Source organism: Doryrhamphus excisus, linkage group LG8, assembly GCF_037039965.1.
Source record: "Doryrhamphus excisus strain RoL-2023G ecotype Guam linkage group LG8, RoL_Dexc_Guam_v1.1, whole genome shotgun sequence".
NCBI classification, from domain to species: domain Eukaryota; kingdom Metazoa; phylum Chordata; class Actinopteri; order Syngnathiformes; family Syngnathidae; genus Doryrhamphus; species Doryrhamphus excisus.
In genome coordinates, this window is record NC_136364.1 from 5,007,687 (window position 1) to 5,035,366 (window position 27,680).

The window sequence follows — 27,680 nt, forward strand, 5'->3', positions numbered from 1 at the left end:
TTGTATGACATTCATGATATGACGCTATCATGATGATGGTGTTCTGTGTAGTATTAGTATGTATGTAGTTTTTCAAATGGAAATACACTGTCCTTTTTGACACATTGTACTTGTTAATAAATCACCGTGTGGTCAGAGAGCTACGTTATGCTTTAGACCAGGGATCTCAAACATGCGGCCCGCGTGCCAAATGTGGCCCGCAGGACACTAGTTTGAGGCCCCCGCCTTGATATGAAAGTTTAATGTTTTATATGGATGCTGTATGCTATCATGTACCCAGAAAAAAATATTACGTTTGATTAATGTTCATGTCAAAGGTTAAATAACTGTTAATAGTTATCCTCCCTATCCGTGTGGAAGTGGTAAGTTTTTGGCTATTTTAAGTTGAAAGGAAATAACTTGAAGGCTACCGTTTAGGTGGCTAGCTCTCTAGTTTGCGAGTTAGCATGTGTCTCAAGACCCTGCAGTTGCGCAATATGTTGTAAATAAAAAGAGTATAAATGTGACTATAGTCGTGTTTTGTCATGTCTACAGGGCTCTAATAATGCTTTGTTCATTTTAATCTGAAAAAAATCATTTAAAAAATAATTTAAAAAAAATTAAATAATTTTATTATTTGCTGTTTTATTATTATTATATTTATTTATTTATTACTGATTGATTTTCTTTATTCTTGATTTGTTTATTTATTTTTTGGGAAAACCTGATGCAGCCCAGCCTTGCCCAGACCCTAGCTCCAGTGGCCCCCAGGTAAATTGAGTTTGAGACCCCTGCTTTAGACATTCCCATGCATACCGAAAATGAGTTTTTAGCAATCAAAGGAAAATGTTTTCGATGTCATCCCTGACCGACACGTGTTTTTGTTTTGTTTGACACCAAAGCCGATAGAAATATTGAATGCACCTTCGTGGCCCATGCAGCATGGTCAGTCACGAGTGGCGAGATGGTGCCAGACAGTGATTTTCACCTGAAAGGGAAAGGACACAATGGAAGATAGCGGAAAAGGAAGGACGCTCACAGGAATTTTCTTTTTCTCCATGCAGTTTGAGGAATAATCGAAAGCCATTAGTATTGAGCCGAGGCCGGGGAATTCAGTCTTAATTTGTTTCTTTATTCTTTTGCCCCTCAACTCTCCTTTGCCTCGACACTGAGCACACTTTTATCTACACAACGAGGGATTGGGAAATGGTTTATCTGATTTGCCTGTCAGTCTCTGCTGTTGCCGGCTTTGCTGATGTCCTGCGCGCTGGCATGGACGCTATCTCACCCGTGAGCAGAAATGCACTCACGCATGGCAAAGTCGGTCATTTAGCAAGCTCAGCAGAAGGACATTTAGAGGTGGCTGACGGCGGATTTGCTCTCTAAGCTTGACTTTTGCCAAAGGTTGGCTCCTTTGGGAGATGCAGAGGCTAAAGTTTAGCGAGAGGCGGAATCGACCGACGTTTTTGACCCTGGTTTTGCCGTCTGAACCTGACTTTTTGCGGTTTTGTCTGTTGTTCTATTTTCTCTTTGTTCTTTTTATACCTTTTTCCCTTCTTTAGTAATCATCAGTCGTTTCAGGGAAATATCAGTTCCCAACTAAAATACAAGGATGAAGAGTCTTGAACCAGTCATGATGTGCTATATATATCACTATATTGACACTTACTATGGTACCCATTATGGCATTGTATGGTCATATTACCTCCTACTTCAGTACGGGACAAAAAATAAAATAAAAACAACAACCTTAAACTGTATTATGGAAAGCAGGAAGTGAACATATATAACGGTTACTGATTTAAAAAATTAAAAAAAATTAAAAAATTTAAAAGAAATTTAAAAAATTTAAACAATTTAAAATTAAAAAAATACAAAAATAAAAAAAACTTAAACGATATTAGGAAAGCAGGAAGTGAACAAATGTAACAGTACGGGACAAAAAAATTACAAAATAAAAAAAAAACCTTAAACTGTATTACGGAAAGCAGGAAGTGAACAAATATAACGGTTACTGATTAATTAATTAATTTAAACTTTTTTAATTTTAAACAATTTTAAACCATTTTAAACCATTTTAAACCATTTTAAACCATTTTAAACCATTTTAAACCATTTTAAACCATTTTAAACCATTTTAAATTAAAAAAATACAAAAATTAAAAAATTAAAAAAACTTAAACGATATTAGGAAAGCAGGAAGTGAACAAATGTAACAGTTACTGATTGTAAAAGTACCAGATGGATTCTTGTAAACAATTCTTGTTCTTGTAAACAATAGCCGTATTTGCCTGCACGGCCGCGGTGTCATAGATTTCTGTCACTTCCGAGATTAGCCTCTTGTCGTCCATTGTTTCATCAGAAAACAAACGTTTCTTTATACCTTTTTTCTGTTGTTTAATAATCATCAGTAGTTTCGGGGAAATATCAGTTCCCGACTAAAATACAAGGATGAAGAGTCTTGAACCAGTCATGATGTGCTATATATATCACTATATTGACACTTACTATGGTACCCATTATGGCATTGGATGCTCATATCACCTCATACTTCGGTACGGGACAAAAAAAATTGCAAAATTAAAAAAAAAAACCTTAAACTGTATTACGGAAAGCAGGTAATGAACAAATATAACGGTTACTGATTAAAAAAATTTAAAAACATTTTAAAAATGTAAAAATTGTAAACAATTTCAAACAATTTTAAACAATTTTAAACAATTTTAAACAATTTTAAACAATTTTAAACAATTTTAAACAATTTTAAACAATTTTAAACAATTTTAAATAAAAACAATACAAAATTTTAAAAATAAAAAATAGAAAAAAACCTTAAACTGTATTACGAAAAGCAGGAAGTGAACAAATGTAACGGTTACTGATTTAGAAAATTTAAAAAATTTTAAAAATACAAAAATAAAAAAAACTTAAACGATATTAGGAAAGCAGGAAGTGAACAAATGTAACAGTTACTGATTGTAAAAGTACCAGATGGTCTCTGTAAACAATTCTTGTTCTTGTAAACAATAGCCGTATTTGCCTGCACGGCCGCGGTGTCATAGATTTCTGTCACTTCCGAGATGAGCCTCTTGTCGTCCATTGTTTTATCAGAAAACAAACTTTTTCCGTTGTTTAGTAATCATCAGTAGTTTCGGGGAAATATCAGTTCCCGACTAAAATACAAGGATGAAGAGTCTTGAACCATTCAGTCATGATGTGCTATATATATCACTATATTGACACTTACTATGGTACCCATTATGGCATTGCATGCTCATATCACCGAGTACTTCAGTACGGAACAAAAAATGACAAAAAAAAAACAAAAAAAAACCTTAAACTGTATTACGGAAAGCAGGAAGTGAACAAATGTAACGGTTACTGATAAAAAGAAAATTTAAATTAAAAAATAAAAGAATTTAAAAATGAAAAAACTTAAGCGATATTAGGAAAGCAGGAAGTGAACAAATGTAACAGTTAGTGATTGTAAAAGTACCAGATGGAGGGGTAGGATTTAATAAGCTTTGCTTCTTCCTACTCCTTTTGGACATGTGGAACTGGGAACTGATTATGGGATGCATCATTTATCCATCCGATGTCAGCCTCCTCGTTCTATTTTTTTTTTGATTGTTCACACCAAAGGACATCTTTGCAGCAGAATCCTAAACACAGCAGAGCACTCCTGTCATAGAGCATTTTTGCCATTGGTAGCTTAGCTTTTCTCAAAATGCAGCCCCTTGAACTGTCTTGTTGATTAGCCCTGCCGTCAGCAACGTTGTAAAGCTTGGCTTTAATCGCATACCCAGGAGGAAGCATGTTTGAAAAGACCTCTTCTGAAAATTACCATCATGATTCCCAAGGAGGTACGACTATTCTTGTGAACAATTCTTGTTCTTGTGAACAATAGCCGTATTTGTCTGCACGGCCGCGGTGTCGTAGATTTCTGTCATTTCCGAGATGAGCCTCTCGTCGTCCGTTCTTTAGTAATCATCAGTAGTTTCGGTGAAATATCAGTTCCCGACTAAAATACAAGGATAAAGAGTCTTGAACCAGTCATGATGTGCTATATATATCACTATATTGACACTTACTATGGTACCCATTATGGCATTGGATGCTCATATCACCTCCTACTTCGGTACGGGACAAAAAATTACAAAATGAAAAAATAAAAATAAAAAAAACCTTAAACTATATTACAGAAAGCAGGAAGTGAACAAATGTAACAGTTACTGATAAAAAAAAATAAAAAATTAAAAAATTAAAAAATTAAAAAATTAAAAAATTAAAAAATTAAAAAATTAAAAAATTAAAAAATTAAAAAATTAAAAAATTAAAAAATTAAAAATAAAAAAAAAACCTAAATGCTATTAGGAAAGCAGGAAGTGAACAAATGTAGCAGTTACTGATTGTAAAAGTACCAGATGGAGGTGTAGGATTTAATAAGCTTTGCTTCTTCCTACTCCTTTTGGACATGTGGAACTGGGAAAAAAAAATTAAACTGTATTACGGAAAGCAGGAAGTGAACAAATGTAACAGTTACTGATTAAAAAAATTAACAAAATTAAAAAAAATTAAAATACAAAAAATACAAAAATACAAAAAATACAAAAATTAAAAATTGTAAAATTAAAAAAACTTAAAAACTTAAACGATATTAGGAAAGCAGGAAGTGAACAAATGTAACAGTTAGTGATTGTAAAAGTACCAGATGGAGGGGTAGGATTTAATAAGCTTTGCTTCTTCCTACTCCTTTTGGACATGTGGAACTGGGAACTGATTATGGGATGCATCATTTATCCATCCGTTGAAAAGACCTCTTCTGAAAATTACCATCATGATTCCCAAGGAGGAATGACTATTCTCTACAAATGATTACGGACTATCCGAACTGCCTGTCAAGAGCAGAAAAAAAAACCCAAGACATCTCTATTGCTTTTTCTCCGACTCTGCTCCTCGGTATTGCCTCCCACCTCCCTGCTGTAAATCCCCCCAAGAAAAGCTGTTCTGTTTGTCAGCGTCATTCCAGCTAGCCAGGTGCAGTGCAGACTGTTTAGATTGGAGCGTCGGCTTCCCTCTTTTCGGGGTTGTCATCTGTAAACGCGCGGAGCCAAAGACAAAATGACAGATCTGTTTTGTTGCCTTTGGTTCCGTTTGGATTGTACAAGGCGTGGGAGCCGCGGGGGTTTAATGTGGACTTGTTTGTGCAAACCCAATGTCATTCATCACTGAGCAGTGTCACTATTGCCCGCCTTTAAACGGGTGTCACATGAAGATGAATTGTGGCCGGTGAGCTGGCTTAATGACAACAATGATCTCAAAGCTGCAGCGCAGTCATGTGTGACGGCGTACACGGTGCAATATGCGCTGAATTCCGATGACATCACATCCACACAACAGTTAGAATCCGAAAACAATTGCAGAAAGTTTTATAATTCAGTAACGATTACAACCAGTAATCCACCACCGGTAGTCGGTCTTTGGTTTACCGTTTTGGGGTTACAAAGCCATAAATTTAAACGTAAAAATATCCATAAACGCAAGACTAGCTACAGTGGGTGCGTCACGGAAGAATACATTGCATGTTTAATATTGGTCACCTGACCGACCGCCATTAACGCTGACTCCGGTAGGCACTGACATCAGCTCTACCCCCGTTGCGGAAACCTAGCCTAGCATAACTAGCCTTGTGTACAGGAAGTTCTTGTAAACAATAGCCGTATTTGCCTGCACGGCTACGGTGTCGTAGATTTCTGTCACTTCCGACATAGGCCTCCATTGTCGTCCGTTGTTTCATCAGAAAACCAAAGTTTCTTTATACCTTTTTTCCATCCTTTAGTAATCATCAGTAGTTTCGGGGAAATATCAGTTCCCGACTAAAATACAAGGATGAAGAGTCTTGAACCAGTCATGATGTGCTATATATATCACTATATTGACACTTACTATGGTACCCATTATGGCATTGGATGCTCATAGCACCTCGTATTTCGGTACATGACAAAGAAAATAATAAATTAAATAAAGAAATTAATTAATTAAAAAAATACACTTAAACTACTAGGAAAGCAGGTAGTTGACATAAATTAAATAAAAAAATTAAAAACATTAAAAAACATTTTTAAATAGACTTAAACTATATTAGGAAAGCAGGAAGTGACCAAATGTAACGATATGTAATGATATATATATCACTATATATATCACTATATTGACACTATGGTACCCATTATGGCATTGGATGGTCATATCACCTACTATTTCAATACGGGACAAAAAATTACAAAATTTAAAAATAAACAAAAAACAAAAAAAACAAACTGTATTACGGAAAGCAGGAAGTGAACAAATATCATGGTAACTGATTTAAAAATTTAAAAATTTAAAAATTTAAAAATTTAAAAATTTAAAAATTTAAAAATTTAAAAATTTAAAAATTTAAAAATTTAAAAATTTAAAAATTTAAAAATTTAAAAAATACAAAAATAAAAAATATAAAAATAAAAACTTAAACGATATTAGGAAAGCAGGAAGGGAACAAATGTAACAGTTACTGATTGTAAAAGTACCAGATGGAGGGGTAGGATTTAGTAAGCTTTGCTTCTTCCTACTCCTTTTGGACATGTGGAACTGGGACCAAATATCTTAACAACTATACCACAATATGAACAAGACAAAGAAAGGTTTTTTAACATCACAATAACAATTTATTTATAAATATAACACAATGAACTATTTCACAATTTTTAAGTTTGTGCATATTTATGTGAATGTGCATACGTTAATATTTCAACACAATGCTAACCTTCTGCACGTTACGCTCCTCCATGCTCCAACACGTTACCCTTACTGTTGAGTGTGTTCATAAAGATAAATATAAATAAATAAAAGAATTTTTTTTATAATTGAACTATGAACTATTTCACAATTTTCAAGTTTGTGCATATTTGTGTGAATGTGCATGCGTTAATATTTCAACAAAAAAAGTGAAAGGCTGAACTGTGGACGGTTATGGTGTCGAGTTAAAAACACGGTCATAAAATGTGAAAACATGTTTTCTGTAGCTTTTCAAAAAAGAGAAATGTTGTTATTATGCTGTTCAAACCACCATAAAGTTGATCCGAGGTTGTGTTGCTCAGCCTCAATTGGAAAAGCTGCTCTTTGTTAACCTCTAGGCTGTTGTGGAACTTCAGAGGAATCAAACATTTTTCACGACTGGACCGTGACATTTACGTTTTCTCCTAGCCAATTAAGCTCTTGATGTGTTGCTTATTATCGCCTGTAATGGAGATTAGTGGAAGTGGCCTCGGTTATTCCCAGCTCTTATCGTTCCTGCCTGCGGCAAGAAGGTCATCGATCGCTTTTGATCCTTCCGGAGCAGGAGTGTAACGTCTCGGAACTTTGCGTGTCCCCGCAGACCTTCAGGATATCGTGTTTGTCATCCAGAGTCAAAGCAACTCCTTTCACGTGAGGCGGGCGGAAAAGCAGAGGGCGGATTTACTGCAGCAGGCACGCGCTCAGTCAGAGGTAAGATTCCAAATGGTATCGCCTTTTTTTTATTTCAGCACATTTATGCCACTTTTTTATTTATGAATATTATATTAAATCACACCAAAAAGTAATAGAGGTATCTGTGGGAGATTATTATGTAAAAATACAGTTTAATTGTTTCACATATTTCACAGAATACACATCTGCAAGTTCATATATTACGTGTGGAGTACCCCAGGGGTCAATACTGGGACCAAAACTGTTCAACTTGTACATCAATGATATCTCCAAAATTACAAAAGACTTAAAAAGCTGGTATTATTTGCGGATGATACCACTGCTTTTTGTTCCGGAGGGAGTACAGACGAAATTATTAGAAAGGTCAGAGAAGAAATGGTCACACAAAAAAGATGCTTTGATGATAATAGATTGTCCTTGAACTTAAATAAAACTAAAATCATGCTGTTTGCTAACAGCAGAAAGGACACGCACCAGCAAATACAAATAGACGGTGTAGACATTGAAAGGGTGAAGGAAAATACATTTCTGGGGATCACAATAGATGAAAATATGAGCTGGAAACCTCATATTACAAATATACAACATAAGGTGGCCAGAAATATTTCAATATTGAACAAAGCAAAATTTGTTCTCAATCAGAAATCACTCCACACTCTTTATTGCTCTCTGGTTCTACCATATCTTACTTATTGTGTGGAAATATGGGCTAATAACTATAAAAGCAATCTTCACTGGCTGAATGTACTGCAAAAAAGGCCAGTAAGGATAATTCATAATGCCGCCTACAGAGAACATACTAACTCCTTATTTCTAAAATCACAAATACTTCAACTTGCTGATATAGTTCATCTTCAAACAGCTAAAATAATGCATAAGGCTAAAAATAAGGCTAAACACTTCTTTGCTAGGACTACGTAAAAAAAAACATAAAAAATTTAAAAATAATATTAATAACAATGATAATAAATAATAATAAATGAATTTTAAAAATACACTTAAACTATATTAGGAAAGCAGGTAGTTGACAAAAATATATTTTTTTAAATTAAAAACATTAAAACAAATTTTTAAATAGACTTAAACTATATTAGGAAAGCAGGAAGTGACCAAATGTAACGATATGTAATGATATATATATAACTATATATATCACTATATTGACACTATGGTACCCATTATGTCATTGGATGCTCATATCACCTACTATTTCAGTACGGGACAAAAAATTCCAAAATTTAAAAATAAACAAAAAAGAAAAATAAAACTTAAACTGTTTTACGGAAAGCAGGAAGTGAACAAATGTAATGGTAACTGATTTAAAAATTTTGAAATTTTTAAATTTTGAAATTTAAACATTCAAAAACTTAAATTAGGAAAGCAGGAAGTGAATAAATGTAACAGTTACTGATTGTAAAAGTACTGGAGGGGTAGGATTTAATAAGCTTTGCTTCTTCCTACTCCTTTTGGACATGTGGAACTGGGAACTGATTATGGGATGCACTCAATTGGAATCTGATGCATGTTCAATTGAAATTAAACCATTACCAAGTTCACATTGTATGTCCATGCAGATGTTAGCTCATTTGCATCTAAAATTGTGTTTGGAATAATAATAAGCCATAATAATAAGCTGTTATATATATATAACAAAATATATGTCAAATTTCACGAGAAATAATAAGAAAGATACCCTCCCCCTCCCTCTCCCCAATACCTCTGCTCAACTTTAAAACTGTACCGTGCATAAAAATACAGATTTTAGTTTATTGAAGAAATCCAGGCTGTTTCTGTGCTTTGATGTGATCTCAACATCTCCCTTCCTAATTTGGGAGCATTAGCAGCAACTTTTACTTCATGGGAAATGATGGCAGCTGGCGAATGCTTGTTTTAATGAGCGTGCGTCCTTTTTCAACTGACGCTAAACTTAATTTAGTGTGGCCATTTTTAAGTCAATGTAACATGCACAAAGTGTGTGTGGGGTTGCCGCTGTGATACATTTTGAACATTATAGATGCAAAAATCAGATTTACTTCAATATATGCTAAGCTATATATAGCTTATGTTACAGGTGACAACACACAATATCATTTATCATGAATTAATTTTGGGCGGCACGACGGTCAAGTGAGTTCAATTCCACCCTCTCTGCCATCTCTGTGTGGAGTTTGCATGCATTAATAAGGTGTTAGTATGTTCTCTGTAGGCGGCATTCTGAATTATCCTTATTGACCTTTTTTGCAGTACATTACCACATGTCCAAAAGGAGTAGGAAGAAGCAAAGCTTATTAAATCCTATATCCTTTATTTTTATTTTTATTTTTATTTTTATTTTTATTTTTATTTTTATTTTTATTTTTATTTTTATTTTTATTTTTATTTTTATTTTTATTTTTATTTTTACTGTTACATTTGTTCACTTCCTGCTTTCATAATATAGTTTGTTTTTTTAATTTTTTGATTTAAAAAATTTAAAAAAATTAAAAATTTTAACATTTTAACATTTTAACATTTTAACATTTTAACATTTTAACATTTTAACATTTTAACATTTTAACATTTTTAAGTTTTTAAATTTTTAAGTTTTTAAATTTTAAAAATTTAAAATTTTAAAATTTTAATTATTTTTTTTTGTCCCGTACCAAAGTAGGAGGTGATACGAGCATCCAATGACATAATGGGTACCATAGTAAGTGTCAATATAGTGATATATATAGCACATCATGATTTTTTTTTTATTTTATTTTTGTCACATACCGAATTGCATAGAGAAGTATTGGATGACATTTTTAGCTCATTGGTTATTTTTAGCCTTATGCATTATTTTAGCTGTTTGAAGAAGAACTATATCAGCAAGTTGAAGTATTTGTGATTTTAGAAATAAGGAGTTAGTATGTTCTCTGTAGGCGGCATTATGAATTATCCTTACTGACCTTTTTTGCAGTACATTTCCACATGTCCAAAAGGAGTAGGAAGAAGCAAAGCTTATTAAATCCTACCCCTCCATCTGGTACTTTTACAATCAGTAACTGTTACATTTGTTCACTTCCTGCTTTCCTAATGTAGTTTTTATTTTTATTTTTTTATTATTTTTAAATTATTTTTATGTTTTTTATTTTATGCCCTGTGATTGGCTGGCGACCAGTCCAGGGTGTACAACCCTCTTGTCCGAAAACAGCTGGGATAGGCTCCAGCATACCCACGACCCTCGTGAGGATTAGCAGTAGAAAATGAATGAATAATAATAATAATTACCACTGTTACTATTATTCCTGATACTACTATTCCTTTTATCACTACTTCTACAAATACTACTACTAATAATGATGTTAGAAAATGAATGAATGAATATTGGGTCATATGAGTGTAAAGGTGACTATAGGGGTGTTACTTAATGTCTAGAGGGCTCTAATAATTATATTTAGAAGGTGCTTTCCTATGATGATAACGATGAAAATATTCCATTTTAATATAAGGAATTCTATGTGGGGGCTGCACGGCGGACTAGTGGTTAACGCGCAGACCTCACAGCTAGGAGACACGGGTTCAATTCAATATATTAAACAATATATTAGCAACACGGAGAGCGCTAATGTAGCAAGTGTATATTCCTACAATCACCAAAAAGTTGTTCATGTGTTTTTATTTTTAATGTATGAATCTGCTGGATAGAAATAACCCAAATTAAAGTAAAATATAAAATATTAAGGAGAATATTTGCTTTTTTTTGTTTCCTTGATTTTTATTGGACAATTTTGAGGATTTTTTTTTGCACCACTCTTCAAAAATATTTAATAAGTTTTTAAATCATGGTTACATGGTTTTCCCCAAATTAATTAACACTGATTTGTGTTTTTTAAGCAAATTCTACTTTTCAAACTGCATTTTCAAACAGAAAAATGGCTAAATGAGCTAACTAAATGAACTAAAATCCAAATACCATTCAGAAGACACATTCTAATTATTAAAGATTTTAAAATATTTTTTAATGTATGAATCTGCTGGATAGAAATAACCAAAAATTAAAGTAAAATATAAAATATTATGCAGAATATTTGCTTTTTTTTGTTTCCTTGATTTTTATTGGACAACTTTGAGGATTTTTTTTCACCACTCTACAAAAATAATTAATAAGTTTTTAAATCATGGTCACATGGTTTTTCCCAAATTAATTAACACTGATTTGTGTTTGGCTACGGCCATTTTTTTAAACAAATTCTACTTTTCAAACTGCATTTTCAAACAGAAAAATGGCTAAATGAGCTAACTAAATGAACTAAAAATCCAAATACCATTCAGAAGACACATTCTAATTATTAAAGATTTTTAAAGATTTTTTAAATGTATGAATCTGCTGGATAAAAATAAGCAAAAATTAAAGTAAAATATAAAATATTATGGAGAATATGTGCTTTTTTTGTTTCCTTGATTTTTATTGGACAATTTTGAGGATTTTTTTGCACCACTCTACAAAAATAATTAATACGTTTTTAAATCATGGTCACATGGTTTTTCCCAAATTAATTAACACTGATTTGTGTTTGGCTACGGCCATTTTTTTTAAGCAAATTCTACTTTTCAAACTGCATTTTCAAACAGAAAAATGGCTAAATGAGCTAACAAAATGCACTAAAATCCAAATACCATTCAGAATACACATTCTAATTATTAAAGATTTATAAAGATTTTTTATTGTATGAATCTGCTGGATAGAAATAACCAAAAATTAAAGTAAAATATAAAATATTATGGAGAATATTTGCTTTTTTTTGTTTCCTTGATTTTTATTGGACAATTTTGAGGATTTTTTTGCACCACTCTACAAAAACGTAATAGATAAAACCCGAATAATAATAATAATAATACATTATAATAATACATTATTAATAATAATAATGATAATAATAATGATAATAATACATTATAATAATACATTATTAATAATAATAATGATAATAATAATGATAATAATACATTATAATAATACTTTATTATTATTATTATTATTATTCGGGTTTTATCTATTAAGTTTTTGTAGAGTGGGGCAAAAAAATCCTCAAAATTGTCCAATAAAAATCAAGGAAACAAAAAAAAGCAAATATTCTCCTTAATATTTTATATTTTATTTTAATTTTTGGTTATTTCTATCCAGCAGATTCATACATTAAAAAATCTTTAAAAATCTTTAATGATAATAATACATTATTATTATTATTACGGAAGATGTAGTCACTCATGCAATGTAAAATATAAAATATTAAGGAGAATATTTGCTGAAAATTTGTGTTTTTTTGTTTGTTTTTTTTTGTTTTTTCAGAAACCACCAGTGGTTTTGCTGCTCCACAGTTTATCAGACAACGAAGGAGACTGGAGTATCCTTCCTCTGCTGCCTTAGTGAGTACACCTGAGCTCGTGATCGGCGTTCACGAAGATAATCAACCATCTGGTGGTTGACGTTTGAGTGCTCCTCCCACACGGACAGGCCACTAAAATCGTACAGCTTGTACGATTCCGCCATTGACATTTACTCGTGTCATCGACAAGATGAATCCATATACTCTCGTTCCGGAACAGAGATGTCTCGGTGCTTGTGATGTTTGTGTGGAAACGCGCCTCGGGGGAAATCCGCTCGCCTTGAATTTGACAGGCCGGGCGCTACTCAGCGACGCCTACATCGAAATTAAGCATTCCATTTGTTCCGATTCTGATTTAAAAATGTTTTTTTTGTATATCCTCAGCTTGTCTATCTCCTTTGGGAAGAATTCCTCCTGGATTCTGTTTCTGGAGGAGGAAACCGACGTGAAGATGACGAGGCTGGTTCAAGTCCTGGCAAAGTTTGACAAAAATAAAGTAAGTCTCCAATTTCTTCTATTTCCGTTTGCTGAAAAAACAAAATGAGCCGGCAGGTACAAAGCGTTGTGAGCTGGGTTGATCATCTCTGCTCAATTAAGAGATCTGCCATCTGCTCGGCTGAGGCGGCTCACGGTGAAAACTGACAAACGTGTCACTCACGTCGCCGCTGTAGTGCTAATTTCAGTCTCCGGGTGCCGGATTTTAAATTATATATTGCTTCTCAGATTGTTACCAATAAATGTATGTGCTTTAAAAGTGTATTTCATAATATGGCTTAAGTTTCGTACCTTTATATACAATACTCTATATACCACTATATTAAATGTGGCTTAATGTTTTTATCAGTAAAAGTGTTGAGATGATTGGTAATAATAATAATAGGAGGATTTTTTGGTTTCTATTCACACAAAGATGTTAAATATTAATAAAATAAAAATCAAGGAAACAAAAACAAAAAAAAAGAAAATATTCTCCTTAATATTTCATAATTGTTGCATAGAAAACCTGTTTACAACGTTATTAAGGCCATCTAGATGTGAAATAACACCCCTATAGTGACCTTTACACTCCTATTACATATCTTCCAAATGCAGCTGGAATTGCATGAGTGACTACATCTTCCGTAATAGTAATAATAATGTATTATTGTTATTATTATTATTATTATTTTTGGGGTTTTATCTATTAAGTTTTTGTGCAAAAAAATCCTCAAAATTGTCCAATAAAAATCAAGGAAACAAAAAAAAAAGCAAATATTCTCCTTAATATTTTATATTTTACTTTAATTTGGGTTATTTCTATCCAACAGATTCATTCATTAAAAAATCCTTAAAAATCTTTAATAATTAGAATGTGTCTTCTGAATGGTATTTGGATTTCATTGAGTTAGCTCATTTAGCCATTTTCTGTTTGAAAAAGCAGTTTGAAAAGTAGAATTTGCTTTAAAAAATGGCTGTAGCCAAACACAAATCAGTGTTAATTAATTTGGGAAAAACCATGTGACCATAATTTAAAAACTTATTAATTATTTTTGTAGAGTGGTGCAAAAAAATCCTCAAAATTGTCCAATAAAAATCAAGGAAACAAAAATAAAGCAAATATTCTCCTTAATATTTTATATTTTACTTTAATTTGGGTTATTTTTATCCAGCAGATTCATACATTAAAACATCCTTAAAAATCTTTAATAATTAGAATACGTCTTCTGAATGATATTTGGATTTGAGTTCATTTAGTTATCTAATTTAGCCATTTTTTTGTTTGAAAATGCAGTTTGAAAAGTAGAATTTGCTTTAAAAAAATGGCCGTAGCCAAACACAAATCAGTGTTAATTAATTTAGGAAAAACCATGTGACCATAATTTAAAAAGTTATTAATTATTTTTGTGGCGTGGTGCAAAAAAAATCCTCAAAATTGTCCAATAAAAATCAAGGAAACAAAAAAAGACAAAATATTCTCCTTAATATTTTATATTTTACTTTAATTTTTGGTTATTTCTATCTAGCAGATTCATACATTAAAAAAATCTTTAAAAATCTTTAATAATTAGAATGTGTATTTTGAATGGTATTTGGATTTGAGTTCATTTAGTTAGCTCATTTAGCCATTTTTCTGTTTGAAAATGCAGTTTGAAAAGTAGAATTTGCTTAAAAAAAATTGCCCGTTGCCAAACACAAGTCAGCAAGCATGTATTAATTAATTTGGGAAAAAACATGCGACCATAATTTAATAAGTTATTAATTCTTTTTGTAGAGTGGTGCAAAAAAATCCTCATAATTGTCCAATAAAATCAAGGAAACAAAAAAAGCACATATTCTGTTTAATATTTTGTATTTTACTTTAATTTGGGTTATTTCTATCTAGCAGATTCATACATTAAAAAATCCTTAAAAATCTTTAAAAATTTTAATGTGTCTTCTGAATGGTATTTGGATTTTAGTTCATTTAGTTAGCTCATTTAGCCATTTTTCTGTTTGAAAATGCAGTTTGAAAAGTAGAATTAGCTTGAAAACAAAAAGGGCCCGTAGCCAAACACAAGTCAGCAAGCATGTATGAATTAATTTAGGAAAAACCATGCGACCATGATTTAAAAAGTTATTAATTATTTTTGTAGAGTGGTGCAAAAAAATCCTCAAAATTGTCCAATAAAAATCAAGGAAACAAAAGAAAATATTCTCCTTAATATTTTATACTTTACTTTAATTTGGGTTATTTCTATCTAGCAGATTCATACATTAAAAAATCTTAAAAAATCTTTAATAATTAGAATGTGTCTTCTGAATGGTATTTGGATTTTAGTTCATTGAGTTAGACAGAAACAGAAAAATGGCTAAATGAGCTAACTCAATGAACTAAAATCCAAATACTTAATTTATTATTGTCTATATCTATATATCTTTAATAAAATAATTATTAAAGATTTTTAAAGATTTTTTAATGTATGAAATCTGCTGGATAGAAATAACCCAAATTAAAGTAAAATATAAAATATTAAGGAGAATATTTGCTTTTTTTTGTTTCCTTGATTTTTATTGGACAATTTTGAGAATTTTTTGCACCACTCTACAAAAATAATTAATAAGTTTTTAAATTATGGTCGCATTGTTTTTCCCAAATTAATTAATACATGCTTGCTGACTTGTGTTTGGCTACGGTCATTTTTTTTAAGCAAATTCTACTTTTCAAACTGCATTTTCAAACACAAAAATGTCTAAATGAGCTAACTCAATGCACTAAAATCCAAATACCATTCAGAAGACACATTCTAATTATTAAAGATTTTTAAAGATTTTTTAATGAATGAATCTGCTGGATAGAAATAACCCAAATTAAAGTAAAATATAAAATATTAAGGAGAATATTTGCTTTTTTTTGTTTCCTTGATTTTTATTGGACAATTTTGAGGATTTTTTTGCACAAAAACTTAATAGATAAAACCCCAAAAATAATAATAATAATAATACATTATTATTACTATTACGGAAGATGTAGTCACTCATGCAATTCCAGCTGCATTTGGAAGATATGTAATAGGAGTGTAAAGGTCACTATAGGGGTGTTATTTCACATCTAGATGGCTTTAATAATGTTAATAACTCTATTTAGAAAGTTGTAAACAGGTTTTCTATGCAACAATTATGAAATTAATATCTATTAATGAATCCTACTAATTTGTAGGCAATTCTGGAACCAACAAGGGCCGATTTTATTTAATAATTTTGGACAAGAACAAGTAAAAAATATATTAATATGTCTCACCGGCTGCACGGTGGAGAAGTGGGTAGCGCGCAGGTCTCGCAGCTAGGAGACCCGTGTTTGATTCCACCCTCTGGCATCTCTGTGTGGAGTTTGCATGTTCTTCTTGTGCATGCGTGGGTTTTCTCCCGGGTATTCCGGTTTCCTCCCACATTCCAAACAGACACTGGTATCATATAATGCTAATGCTAATGCTAATGACCTTATCCCACTATTCCATCAGGAATGGTTTCTCGGGAAGCCCCTCCATGACGAGGAGTCCACCATCATCCATCACTACGCCTTCGCAGAGAACCCCTCTGTCTTCAAATACCCCGACTTCTCCGCCGCTTGGGCCTTAAGCATCCCCCTGGTGGTCCGGTGAGTGCATGACACTTTTTGAGTTTGATTCCGCGATCTTAGATGTCACACACAGTCAAGTGTAACGCTGTCATTTCTTATTTTAAGGCTCGCCGACAAAGTCAGAGAGGAGCCGCTGAAATCAGACTTCACCATTGACCTGAAACACGAGGTGAGATAAAAAGTTGATTGACACTTTCTGGTAAACTTGTACTGGTAAACGTTATCCTGGGATGTACCAACTTGTGTAAAAGCTGTCTTAAGTTGCCGTGGAAACAGAATCAACGTCTCAAACTCTAAAATGAATGCAAGGAAAGGCATGTTGGGGTTTTAGATGGGCCAGTATGACATGACCTCGTGTTATTGGTAATGGTAATGGTAATGGTAATGGTAATGGTAATGGTAATGGTAATGGTAATGGTAATGGTAATGGTTTAATTTCATTTGAACATGCATCAGATTCCAATTGAGTGCATCCCATAATCAGTTCCCAGTTCCACATGTCCAAAAGGAGTAGGAAGAAGCAAAGCTTATTAAATCCTACCCCTCCATCTGGTACTTTTACAATCAGTAACTGTTACATTTGTTCACTTCCTGCTTTCTTAATATAGTTTAAGTCTATTTTTTGTTTTTTTATTTATTTATTCATTTTTATTCTATTTTTGCCAACTTCCTGCTTTCCTAATATAGTTTTAAGTTTTTTTTGGTTTGTTTTTTTGGTTTGTTTTTTATTTTATTTTTGTCCCGTACCAAAGTACTCGGTGATATGAGCATCCAATGCCATAATGGGTACCATAGTAAGTGTCAATATAGTGATATATATAGCACATCATGACTGGTTCCATTCTTATTCTCACGACTCAGAGGTGCACTGGCCTCCACCAAGGCCAAACAATTAAATCCTACCCCTCCATCCTACCCCTCCATCTGGTACATTTGTTCACTGCTTTCTTAATTTAGTTAAATTTTATTTTATTACTTACTGCTTTCCTAATATAATTTTATTTTTATTTTTATTTTTATTTTTATTTTTATTTTTATTTTTATTTTTATTTTTATTTTTATTTTTATTTTTATTTTTATTTTTATTTTTTTACTGTTACATTTGTTCACTTCCTGCTTTCTTAATATAGTTAAATTTTATTTTATTACTTCCTGCTTTCCTAATATAATTTTTATTTTTATTTTTTTGTTATTTTTTTACTGTTACATTTGTTCACTTCCTGCTTTCTTAATATAGTTACATTTTATTTTATTACTTCCTGCTTTCCTAATATTATTTTTATTTTTATTTTTATTTTTATTTTTATTTTTATTTTTATTTTTATTTTTATTTTTATTTTTATTTTTATTTTTATTTTTATTTTTATTTTTATTTTTATTTTTATTTTTATTTTTATTTTTATTTTTATTTTTATTTTTTTACTGTTACATTTGTTCACTTCCTGCTTTTCTAATATAGTTTGTTTTTTAATTTTTTGATTTTTAAATTAAAAAAATTTAAAAATTTAAAAATTTGAATATATATATATATATATATATATATATATATATATATATATTTTTTTTTTTGTTTTGTTTTGTTTTGTCACGTACCGAAGTACGAGGTGTATTGTTTCTTGAATTGGCTCATCGTTGTGCATTGTTTGATTTCCTTACTCAATCCATTGCCTTATTGCAGGTGGCCTTGTACATTTGGGACAACGGCAACGGTCCACATCTGACCGCCGTACCCGAGCTGTGCACTGAACCTGAGGACTCTCCAAGGGCTGACTTCTGCGCCACGACTCTGAGCGCCCAACCTCCGCCCTGTGTGAGTATCGCCCTTCGCCATCCAACCACCTGTTCCAACAGGAAATTTAAAGCCAACGTGATCCACTTACGGTATTCCAGCTTCAGGCATAACCTTGAATGTTCCCGCTTCCGTATGTCACTTCGAGAGTGTAGTTGCAAGTACTGTTCCAGTTTATGTTCATGTGTCTACTTTTATATTTCATTAGCCTCCTACTGGATCTTTTCTTATTTACTATTATCTCCACCAAAGGCTCTGCTTGGATTAGATCTCATTCCGAGGAAATTGCATTTCGCACACACACACACACACACAAACACACACACACACTTGTATCAATGTTGTCTCCACAGCTCAGACGGATACGCTTGATTAATGAGACACGCTTAGGCTTTAATATTGATCTGGCGTATGCTGCTTCCTGTTTACTACAAGATAGAAGAGAAAAAAAGATCCACTCGGCTGCTTGTGTGAAGAACCAGTTATTAATTAAAGGCGGCCTTTTGGCTACGAATGTTTGATGGGAGTTTGACGTGATTTTGATTGACTAGCGGGAACGTTTTCTAATTATTCAAATATTTAAGAAAGAAATGACATTTTTTTTTCTCGTAGATATATACTATTATTTAATAATAATAGAATCACCTCGTACTTTGGTACATGACATAAATAAAATTACAAAAAATAATATATTTTTTATTTTATAATATAAAATATATATTTTTAAAAATTATATATTATACTTAAAGCATGCGTTTCAATGCCTTATTCTTCCAAACCAAACTTGATTAAAAAAAATAAAAATTAATTTAATAATTTAATAATTTAATAATTTAATAATTTAATAATCATAAAAAATAATTTGATTTACCTTGGCAACCCAAACTGATAACTGTTGCATCAAATAAATAATAAATAATAAATAATAAATAATAAATAATAAACAATAAACAATAAATAATAAATAATAAATAATAAATAATAAATAATAAATAATAAATAATAAATAATAAATAATAAATAATAAATAATAAATTTTTAACAAATAACAATTAAAAAATAATAAAATAAAAATGTATTTAAAAATGCAAAAAATTATATTAGGAAAGCAGGAAGTGAACAAATGTAACAGTTACTGTAAAAGTACCAGATGGAGGGGTAGGATTTAATAAGCTTTGCTTCTTCCTACTCCTTTTGGACATGTGGAACTGGGAACTGATTATGGGATGCACTCAATTGGAATCTGATGCATGTTCAAATGAAATAAAACCATTACCATTACCATTAACCACCAATTAATCATAAAAGGCTATGTAACCAATGGAGTGGAACATCGGTTAGCGTCAGACTGTAACCATTGCATATCCAAATCCCATAAGAAATGATGCAAATGCTAGTAGAATCAGACCAAGGTAATGAAAAATACATTCCAAGCAGTTGGACTCACACGTATTCAAAACAAAATGTGTTATATTGTTGTATTGCTAATAGGCGTGTAAGAAACTATACTTATATGGGCATGCCCGGGTTAGCACGGAGAAATGGCTTTCAGGAAATGTTTGCTCAGGTTTGAGGGAAAGATAACCTGCCTAAAGAGGCAAGCATCAGGCAGAAGTGGTTGGGGTTTTTGATTCTCTTCCAGGAAGAGAAAAATACGGGACTGCTCTGTGAATATGGGTGTTGTCCGATGCCATTCCAGAGCATTCATTCATTCATTTTCTTCCGCTTATCCTCACGAGGGTCGCAGGGGTGCTGGAGTCTATCCCAGCTGTCTTCAGGGGAGAGGCGGGGTACACCCTGGACTGGTGGCCAGCCAATCACAGGGCACATATAGACAAACAACCATTCACACTCACATTCATACCTATGGACAATTTGGAGTCACTAATTAACCTAGCATGTTTTTGGAATGTGGGAGGAATGGCATGATATCAAAAACATGTTTTTTGAGGAATACCTGGAATATGAAATGATGAAAAATTTTCTTTACGAAGATATTTCAAGAAAACAACCTGACCGGGTCATTTTTGACCCACTTATGGAAGGTTGGGGTAGTAACACAAAAACTAAAATTTCTTAAAATTTACAAATGGTAAGTTAAAAATGTGAATGGTATGATCGCAAAAACATGTTTTTTGAGGAATACCTGGAATATGAAATGATAAAAAAAAATTTCATTACGAAGATATTTCAAGAAAACAACCTGACCGGGTCATTTTTGACCCACTTATGGAAGGTTGGGGTAGTAACACAAAAACTAAAATTTCTTAAAATGTATAAAAAGTAAGTTAAAAATCTGAATGTCATGATATCAAAAATGTGTTTTTTGAGGAATACCTGGAATATGAAATGATAAAAAAAATTTCATTATGAAGATATTTCAAGAAAACAACCTGACCGGGTCATTTTTGACCCACTTATGGAAGGTTGGGGTAGTAACACAAAAACTACAATTTCTTAAAATTTACAAATGGTAAGTTAAAAATGTGAATGGTATGATAGCAAAAACATGTTTTTTGAGGAATAGCTGGAATATGAAATGATTTTCATTACGAAAATATTTCAAGAAAACAACCTGACCGGGTCATTTTTGACCCACTTATGTATCTAAGGGTTAAAAACCACATAGATAGCTGAGCAGGTGTGTTTCCCTGCTAGCATTATCAGCCTGCAAAAGTGCCTTTTCAGCTTGGAGGACGCAAGTCCAACCACCACTGGAGAGAAAATGTCATTCCATACTCTTGTGCAGACTTCTTGACACACAATAACAGCCTGCAAACTCAATCTCCCGGCTTTGTTGCATTTGAAATCCAACTCTGCGATTCCATTTTCTTGATTCATGTCTGTTATTTTCACAAAAGGGGGAGCCGGTGAATAAAGAAAATGTCTTTGTGGCTGTGAAAACGTGTAAGAAGTTCCACAGTGAAAGAGGTGGGTGCTCTCTGCGATATCTATTCAGATACATGACACATATTGATTGCCTTGTAGTTCATTCGGCCAGGAGCAAGGCATTAATACGACGATTTTTATTCATCGGCCTAATAGCCCATGAATCAAAAATGTGCATATTGCAGCAAATTGTATGTATTTTTTCCCCGAATTAAACATTTTCAAGCATAAAAGTGGATAAATGAAGTCTAATAGAAATATAAGGCATTAATACGGCGATTTTTAATAATCAGCCTAATAGCCCATGAATCAAAAATGTGCATATTTCAGCAAATTGTATGTATTTTTTCCCCGAATTAAGCATTTTCAAGCATAAAAGTGGATAAATAAAATCTAATAGAAATATTAGGCATTAATAAGCCGATTTTTATTAATCGGCCTAATAGCCCATGAGTCAAAAATTTGCATATTTCAGCAAATTGTATGTATTTTTTCCCCAAATTAAGCATTTTCAAGCATAAAAGTGGATAAATAAAGTCCAATAGAAATATAAGGCATTAATAAGACGATTTTTATTAATCGGCCTAATAGCCCATGAGTCAAAAATGTGCATATTTCAACAAATTGTACGTATTTTTTCCCCAAATTAAGCATTTTAAGCATAAAAGTGGATAAATAAAGTCTAATAGAAATATAAGGCATTAATAAGCCGATTTTTAATAATCGGCCTAATAGCCCATGAGTCAAAAATGTGCATATTTCAGCAAATTTTATGTATTTTCTTCCAGAATTAAGCATTTTCAAGCATAAAAGTGGATAAATAAAGTCTAATCGAAATATAAGGCATTAATAAGCCGATTTTTAATAATCGGCCTAATAGCCCATGAGTCAAAAATGTGCATATTTCAACAAATTGTATGTATTTTTTCCCCGAATTAAGCATTTTCAAGCATAAAAGTGGATAAATAAAGTCTAATAGAAATATAAGGCATTAATAAGCCGATTTTTAATAATCGGCCTAATAGCACACGAATCAAAAATGTTTCAAAAATGTCATCAAATTGTATGTATAGCCACTCGACCGCCATAACATCATAATAATAATCATAATAACAACATGGGCGAATGTTGCCGCCATAACCCACAACAAGCTAAAACTCAACATTTCATTCCTGTCCGTTTTACTGCGACACACAATAATATTGAAAAAAACATATTTAGAAAATATTAACAGATTTTCTATGCCATAACTAGGAAAAAATTCCATTTAGAAAAATGGAATTCTACTTTGAGGAAATTCAGTTATCACAGTGGGGTCTGCAACAAATTAACTGTGATAAACGAGGGATTACTGTTATAAATAAATTATTATAATGTTATTATTTTTATTATTATTAATATTATTATTATTATTATGCAGTTATAAATACTGCAAATAAATAAATCGCTCATGTCTTTAATAACCATTATTATGTGTGTCCATTATTGTATGTTTTCCTGCCATTTCTCATATTTTGCTGACCTTATTTAGCTGCATAAGAAGTGCAATATATGAGACGACTTCCATGATACGTAAGCTTGCATCAAGAAGCTTATTGAAATGTCACAGGTTGTAAACAGTATCTACAGAGTCTCGCTCTATTCCCGGAAGGCCTGGCAGAAACTCATTTAAAAATGTCACATTGAAATTACGTCGCACCTCACACGACAACATCAAGTTATTTTCCTGCGGGTTGTTTTTGAAGCAATTGATAAGACTATTTCCCGTGATAAAGTTATGTTTTTTTATCACAGTTCCAGTGATCAAGAAGACCTGGGAGCGGGATGCCGTGTATCTGGAATACTACAGCGACCATGCCGATCCGGCACTACCCACCGTTAATTTAGGGGTGCCCAACACCGAGAGAGGTAAGAGATTTTCAGGGTCAAAGAGATGGAATTGAAAATTGTTGGGGGACATCACCGATGCGACATCTGTATTTGAAAGTAATGGTAATGGTTTAATTTCATTTGAACATGCATCAGATTCCAATTGAGTGCATCCCATAATTAGTTCCCAGTTCCACATGTCCAAAAGGAGTAGGAAGAAGCAAAGCTTATTAAATCCTACCCCTCCATCTGGTACTTTTACAATCAGTAACTGTTACATTTGTTCACTTCCTGCTTTCCTAATATAGTTTAAGGGTTTTTTTGTTTATTTTTGTTTTTAATTTATTTTATAAATTTTTATTTTATTTACATTTTTTTTTTATTTTGAATTTTTTTATTTTTTGTCCCGTACCGAAGTACTCGGTGATATGAGCATCCAATGCCATAATGGGTACCATAGTAAGTGTCAATATAGTGATATATATAGCACATCATGACCGGTTCAAGACTCTTCATCGTTGTGTTTAGTCAATAACTGTTACATTTGTTACATTTGTTCACTTCCTGCTTTCCTATTTTTATTTTTATTTTTATTTTTATTTTTATTTTTATTTTTATTTTTATTTTTATTTTTATTTTTATTTTTATTTTTATTTTTATTTTTATTTTTATTTTTATTTTTATTTTTATTTTTATTTTTATTTTTATTTTTATTTTTATTTTTCATTTGAATATGCGTCGGATTCCAATTGAGTGCATCCCATAATCGGTTCCCAGTTCCACATGTCCAAAAGGAATAGGAAGAAGCAAAGCTTATTAAATCCTACCCTTCCATCTGGTACTTTTACAATCAGTAACTGTTACATTTGTTCACTTCCTGCTTTCTTAATATAGTTACATTTTATGTTATTACTCCCTGCTTTCCTAATATAATTTATTTTTATTTTTATTTTTATTTTTATTTTTATTTTTATTTTTATTTTTATTTTTATTTTTATTTTTATTTTTATTTTTATTTTTATTTTTATTTTTATTTTTATTTTTATTTTTATTTTTATTTTTATTTTTATTTTTATTCTCATTCTCAGGACTCAGAGGTGCACAGTATCCATGTTTGCCTCCAATCTGTCTGCAGTCGTCTTTGCTTTTGTTACGGAGTCATCCTAAAGATAAAAATGGATGCAATTGAAGCACCCCCAAGATCAAGCTAGCATCTCCCCAGGAATTAGTCACTGCAGAAGCCAAGTTCTCGCAGCCTGAGCTACTCCTTCTTCCCTGCATGTTTGGATGCTTGTTGACAATTTGAAGTCCTGTCAGAATATTTCAGCTCGTGCAATTTATTGTAGCCTACAGTGATGTTTACTAATTCAGAAGAGTACCTGCAGAACATTCCGGTTGCCGTGTCCTACGGACAAGGTGAGGGCTTTGCCTCTGGGGGGGCCTCCAGGCAAGACTTTTGTTGCCACTGTCGAAACAGGTTCTCTTTTGCAGTCAGCCGTGTAACCACATTGTGTCGAGCTCTACACGCTTTCTCTCGTCTGCCTGAGGCTGAGGCCAAATTATTCCAGACAACAGATAGCTGGCGGTGACTAAAAGACCACCTAAGACCTTTGGTATTGCACCTTAATAGGATGATGCATGGGCTGCGGTCACTTTGGAAGAGGGGGGGGGGGGGGGGAGGGTGGAATCTTGTCGGAGGAAGAGCAGTGCAATCTGCAGCCTGTCGTCCGTGACGGTGTGGAGGCTAACGAGCGGAGCAGGTCTGAGTCCTGGGCTCTGCCGGGCCTCGACGGGCTGCGAGCCGTCCAAGCGTGTCTTCTCTCACGCGGGACTGTCTTTTTAAAGTTGCTTCAAACTCTCAACCATGTTAGTCGTAAAAGTAATGGTAATGGTAATGGTTTTATTTCATTTGAACATGCATCAGATTACAATTGAGTGCATCCCATAATCAGTTCCCAGTTCCACATGTCCAAAAGGAGTAGGAAGAAGCAAAGCTTATTAGATCCTACCCCTCCATCTGGTACTTTTACAATCAGTAACTGTTACATTTGTTCACTTCCTGCTTTCATAATGTAATTTTTATTTTTATTTTTATTTTTATTTTTATTTTTATTTTTATTTTTATTTTTATTTTAATTTTAATTTTAATTTTAATTTTAATTTTAATTTTAATTTTTATTTTTATTTTTATTTTTATTTTTATTTTTATTTTTATTTTTATTTTTATTTTTATTTTTATTTTTATTTTTATTTTTATTTTTATTTTTATTTTTATTTTTATTTTTATTTTTATTTTTATTTGAACATGCATCAGATTACAATTGAGTGCATCCCATAATCAGTTCCCAGTTCCACATGTCCAAAAGGAGGAGGAAGAAGCAAAGCTTATTAAATCCTACCCCTCCATCTGGTACTTTTACCATCAGTAACTGTTACATTTGTTCACTTCCTGCTTTCTTAATATAGTTAAATTTTATTTTATTACTTCCTGCTTTCCTATTTTTATTTTTATTTTTATTTTTATTTTTATTTTTATTTTTATTTTTATTTTTATTTTTATTTTTATTTTTATTTTTATTTTTATTTTTATTTTTATTTTTATTTTTATTTTTTATTTTTTTACTGTTACATTTGTTCACTTCCTGCTTTCTTAATATAGTTAAATTTTATTTTATTACTTCCTGCTTTCCTAATATAATTTTTATTTTTATTTTTTTTGTTATTTTTATTTTTATTTTTATTTTTATTTTTATTTTTATTTTTATTTTTATTTTTATTTTTATTTTTATTTTTATTTTTATTTTTATTTTTATTTTTATTTTTTTATTTTTATTTTTATTTTTATTTTTATTTTTATTTTTATTTTTATTTTTATTTTTATTTTTATTTTTATTTTTATTTTTATTTTTATTTTCAGGACTCAGAGTTGCACAGGCCTCCACCAAGGCCAAACAATTAAATCCTACCCCTCCATCTGGTACTTTTACCATCAGTAACTGTTACATTTGTTCACTTCCTGCTTTCTTAATATAGTTACATTTTATTTTGTTACTTCCTGCTTTCCTAATATATTTTTTATTTTTATTTTTTATTTTTTTTATTTATTATATTTATATAAATATTATATTTTATATATATTTATTTATTATTATATTATAGTATATAATTATTTTTTTGTATTTTATGTTTTTATTTTATTTTATTTTTTTAATTTTTTTTTTTTCACATACCAAATTGCATAGAGAAGTATTGGATGACATTTTTAGCTAATTGCTTATTTTTAGCCTTATGCATTATTTTAGCTTTTTGAAGATGAACTATATCAGCAAGTTGATGTATTTGTGATATCCAATATCCTCTAATATCAAATGAATGTGTCATTGTCGCCTTTGGCTGGCGTTAATGTATCCTTTTATTATTATTAATAACAATAATGGATGTCACATGAGCAGATTACATGTCCCTTTGAGCCTTGGGAAAAAAACGTCTGAGTCACTAATCTTGCAAAAAAAAAATCTAGTTTAACGCATACAGACATGCATCACTTCCTGCTGTCTGCTGTTTTTTCCAAGAACCTGCAGCTCCATGCTAATGATGTCCGGGAGCATCCCCGAAGCGTTCAAACAGTCAACAGGCACCAACGTGTCACCGCCGCGCTGTCACTTGTGTTTTTATATTTATTACTTCTTCACTCATTCTTAATGGCGAGGCCAAACATATCATTAATGTATTCACACGTGAAATGCAAAGCGCTGATGTCAAGTTGAGGTCAGGAAAAAGTGAAGGCGCTTAAGCGGGATGACGGACGGCCGGGAGACGAGCTCTTCGATGCATAATTCAGCAGCCTTTGAAGGAATACGCATCAGCAAAATTCAACACGGTTTCATCTTAAAGGTGGCAAAAAAAACAAGTCAACATTGTATTTATTGATATTATATAATCCGCATCATCTGGAAAAGATCATGTCAGTTTATAGTTGGTGGACAATTTCTCCAGAAACAATCCACGGCGATTGTCATGCACGTCAGACCTGAGAATTCCCGCTTTTTTTTAACAAGATGTTCACCCCAGCAAAAAAAAAATAAGCTATCGATGTTTTTTTGTGGCTTTGGTCTTCTTTCTTGGGTTGTGTCGCAAAAAAACAAAACCACAGAAAAAGATTTGGTCACGCCCTGAACTTAGTCTCACAGGATTT

General features: G+C 31.9%; 1 protein-coding gene across 1 annotated transcript in view; it reads left to right on the forward strand.

Annotated features, from left to right (window-relative positions):
• b3glcta (beta 3-glucosyltransferase a) overlaps positions 1-27,680 on the forward strand; it is a 69,026-nt gene that overhangs the window by 31,392 nt on the left and 9,954 nt on the right. Inside the window, exons 4-11 of the mRNA XM_058079025.2 lie at positions 7,397-7,506; positions 12,806-12,882; positions 13,227-13,338; positions 16,820-16,956; positions 17,044-17,107; positions 18,617-18,748; positions 21,589-21,658; positions 23,411-23,524. Coding sequence (XP_057935008.2) covers positions 7,397-7,506; positions 12,806-12,882; positions 13,227-13,338; positions 16,820-16,956; positions 17,044-17,107; positions 18,617-18,748; positions 21,589-21,658; positions 23,411-23,524 — 816 coding nt within the window. The remainder of the gene's footprint in view (positions 1-7,396; positions 7,507-12,805; positions 12,883-13,226; positions 13,339-16,819; positions 16,957-17,043; positions 17,108-18,616; positions 18,749-21,588; positions 21,659-23,410; positions 23,525-27,680) is intronic.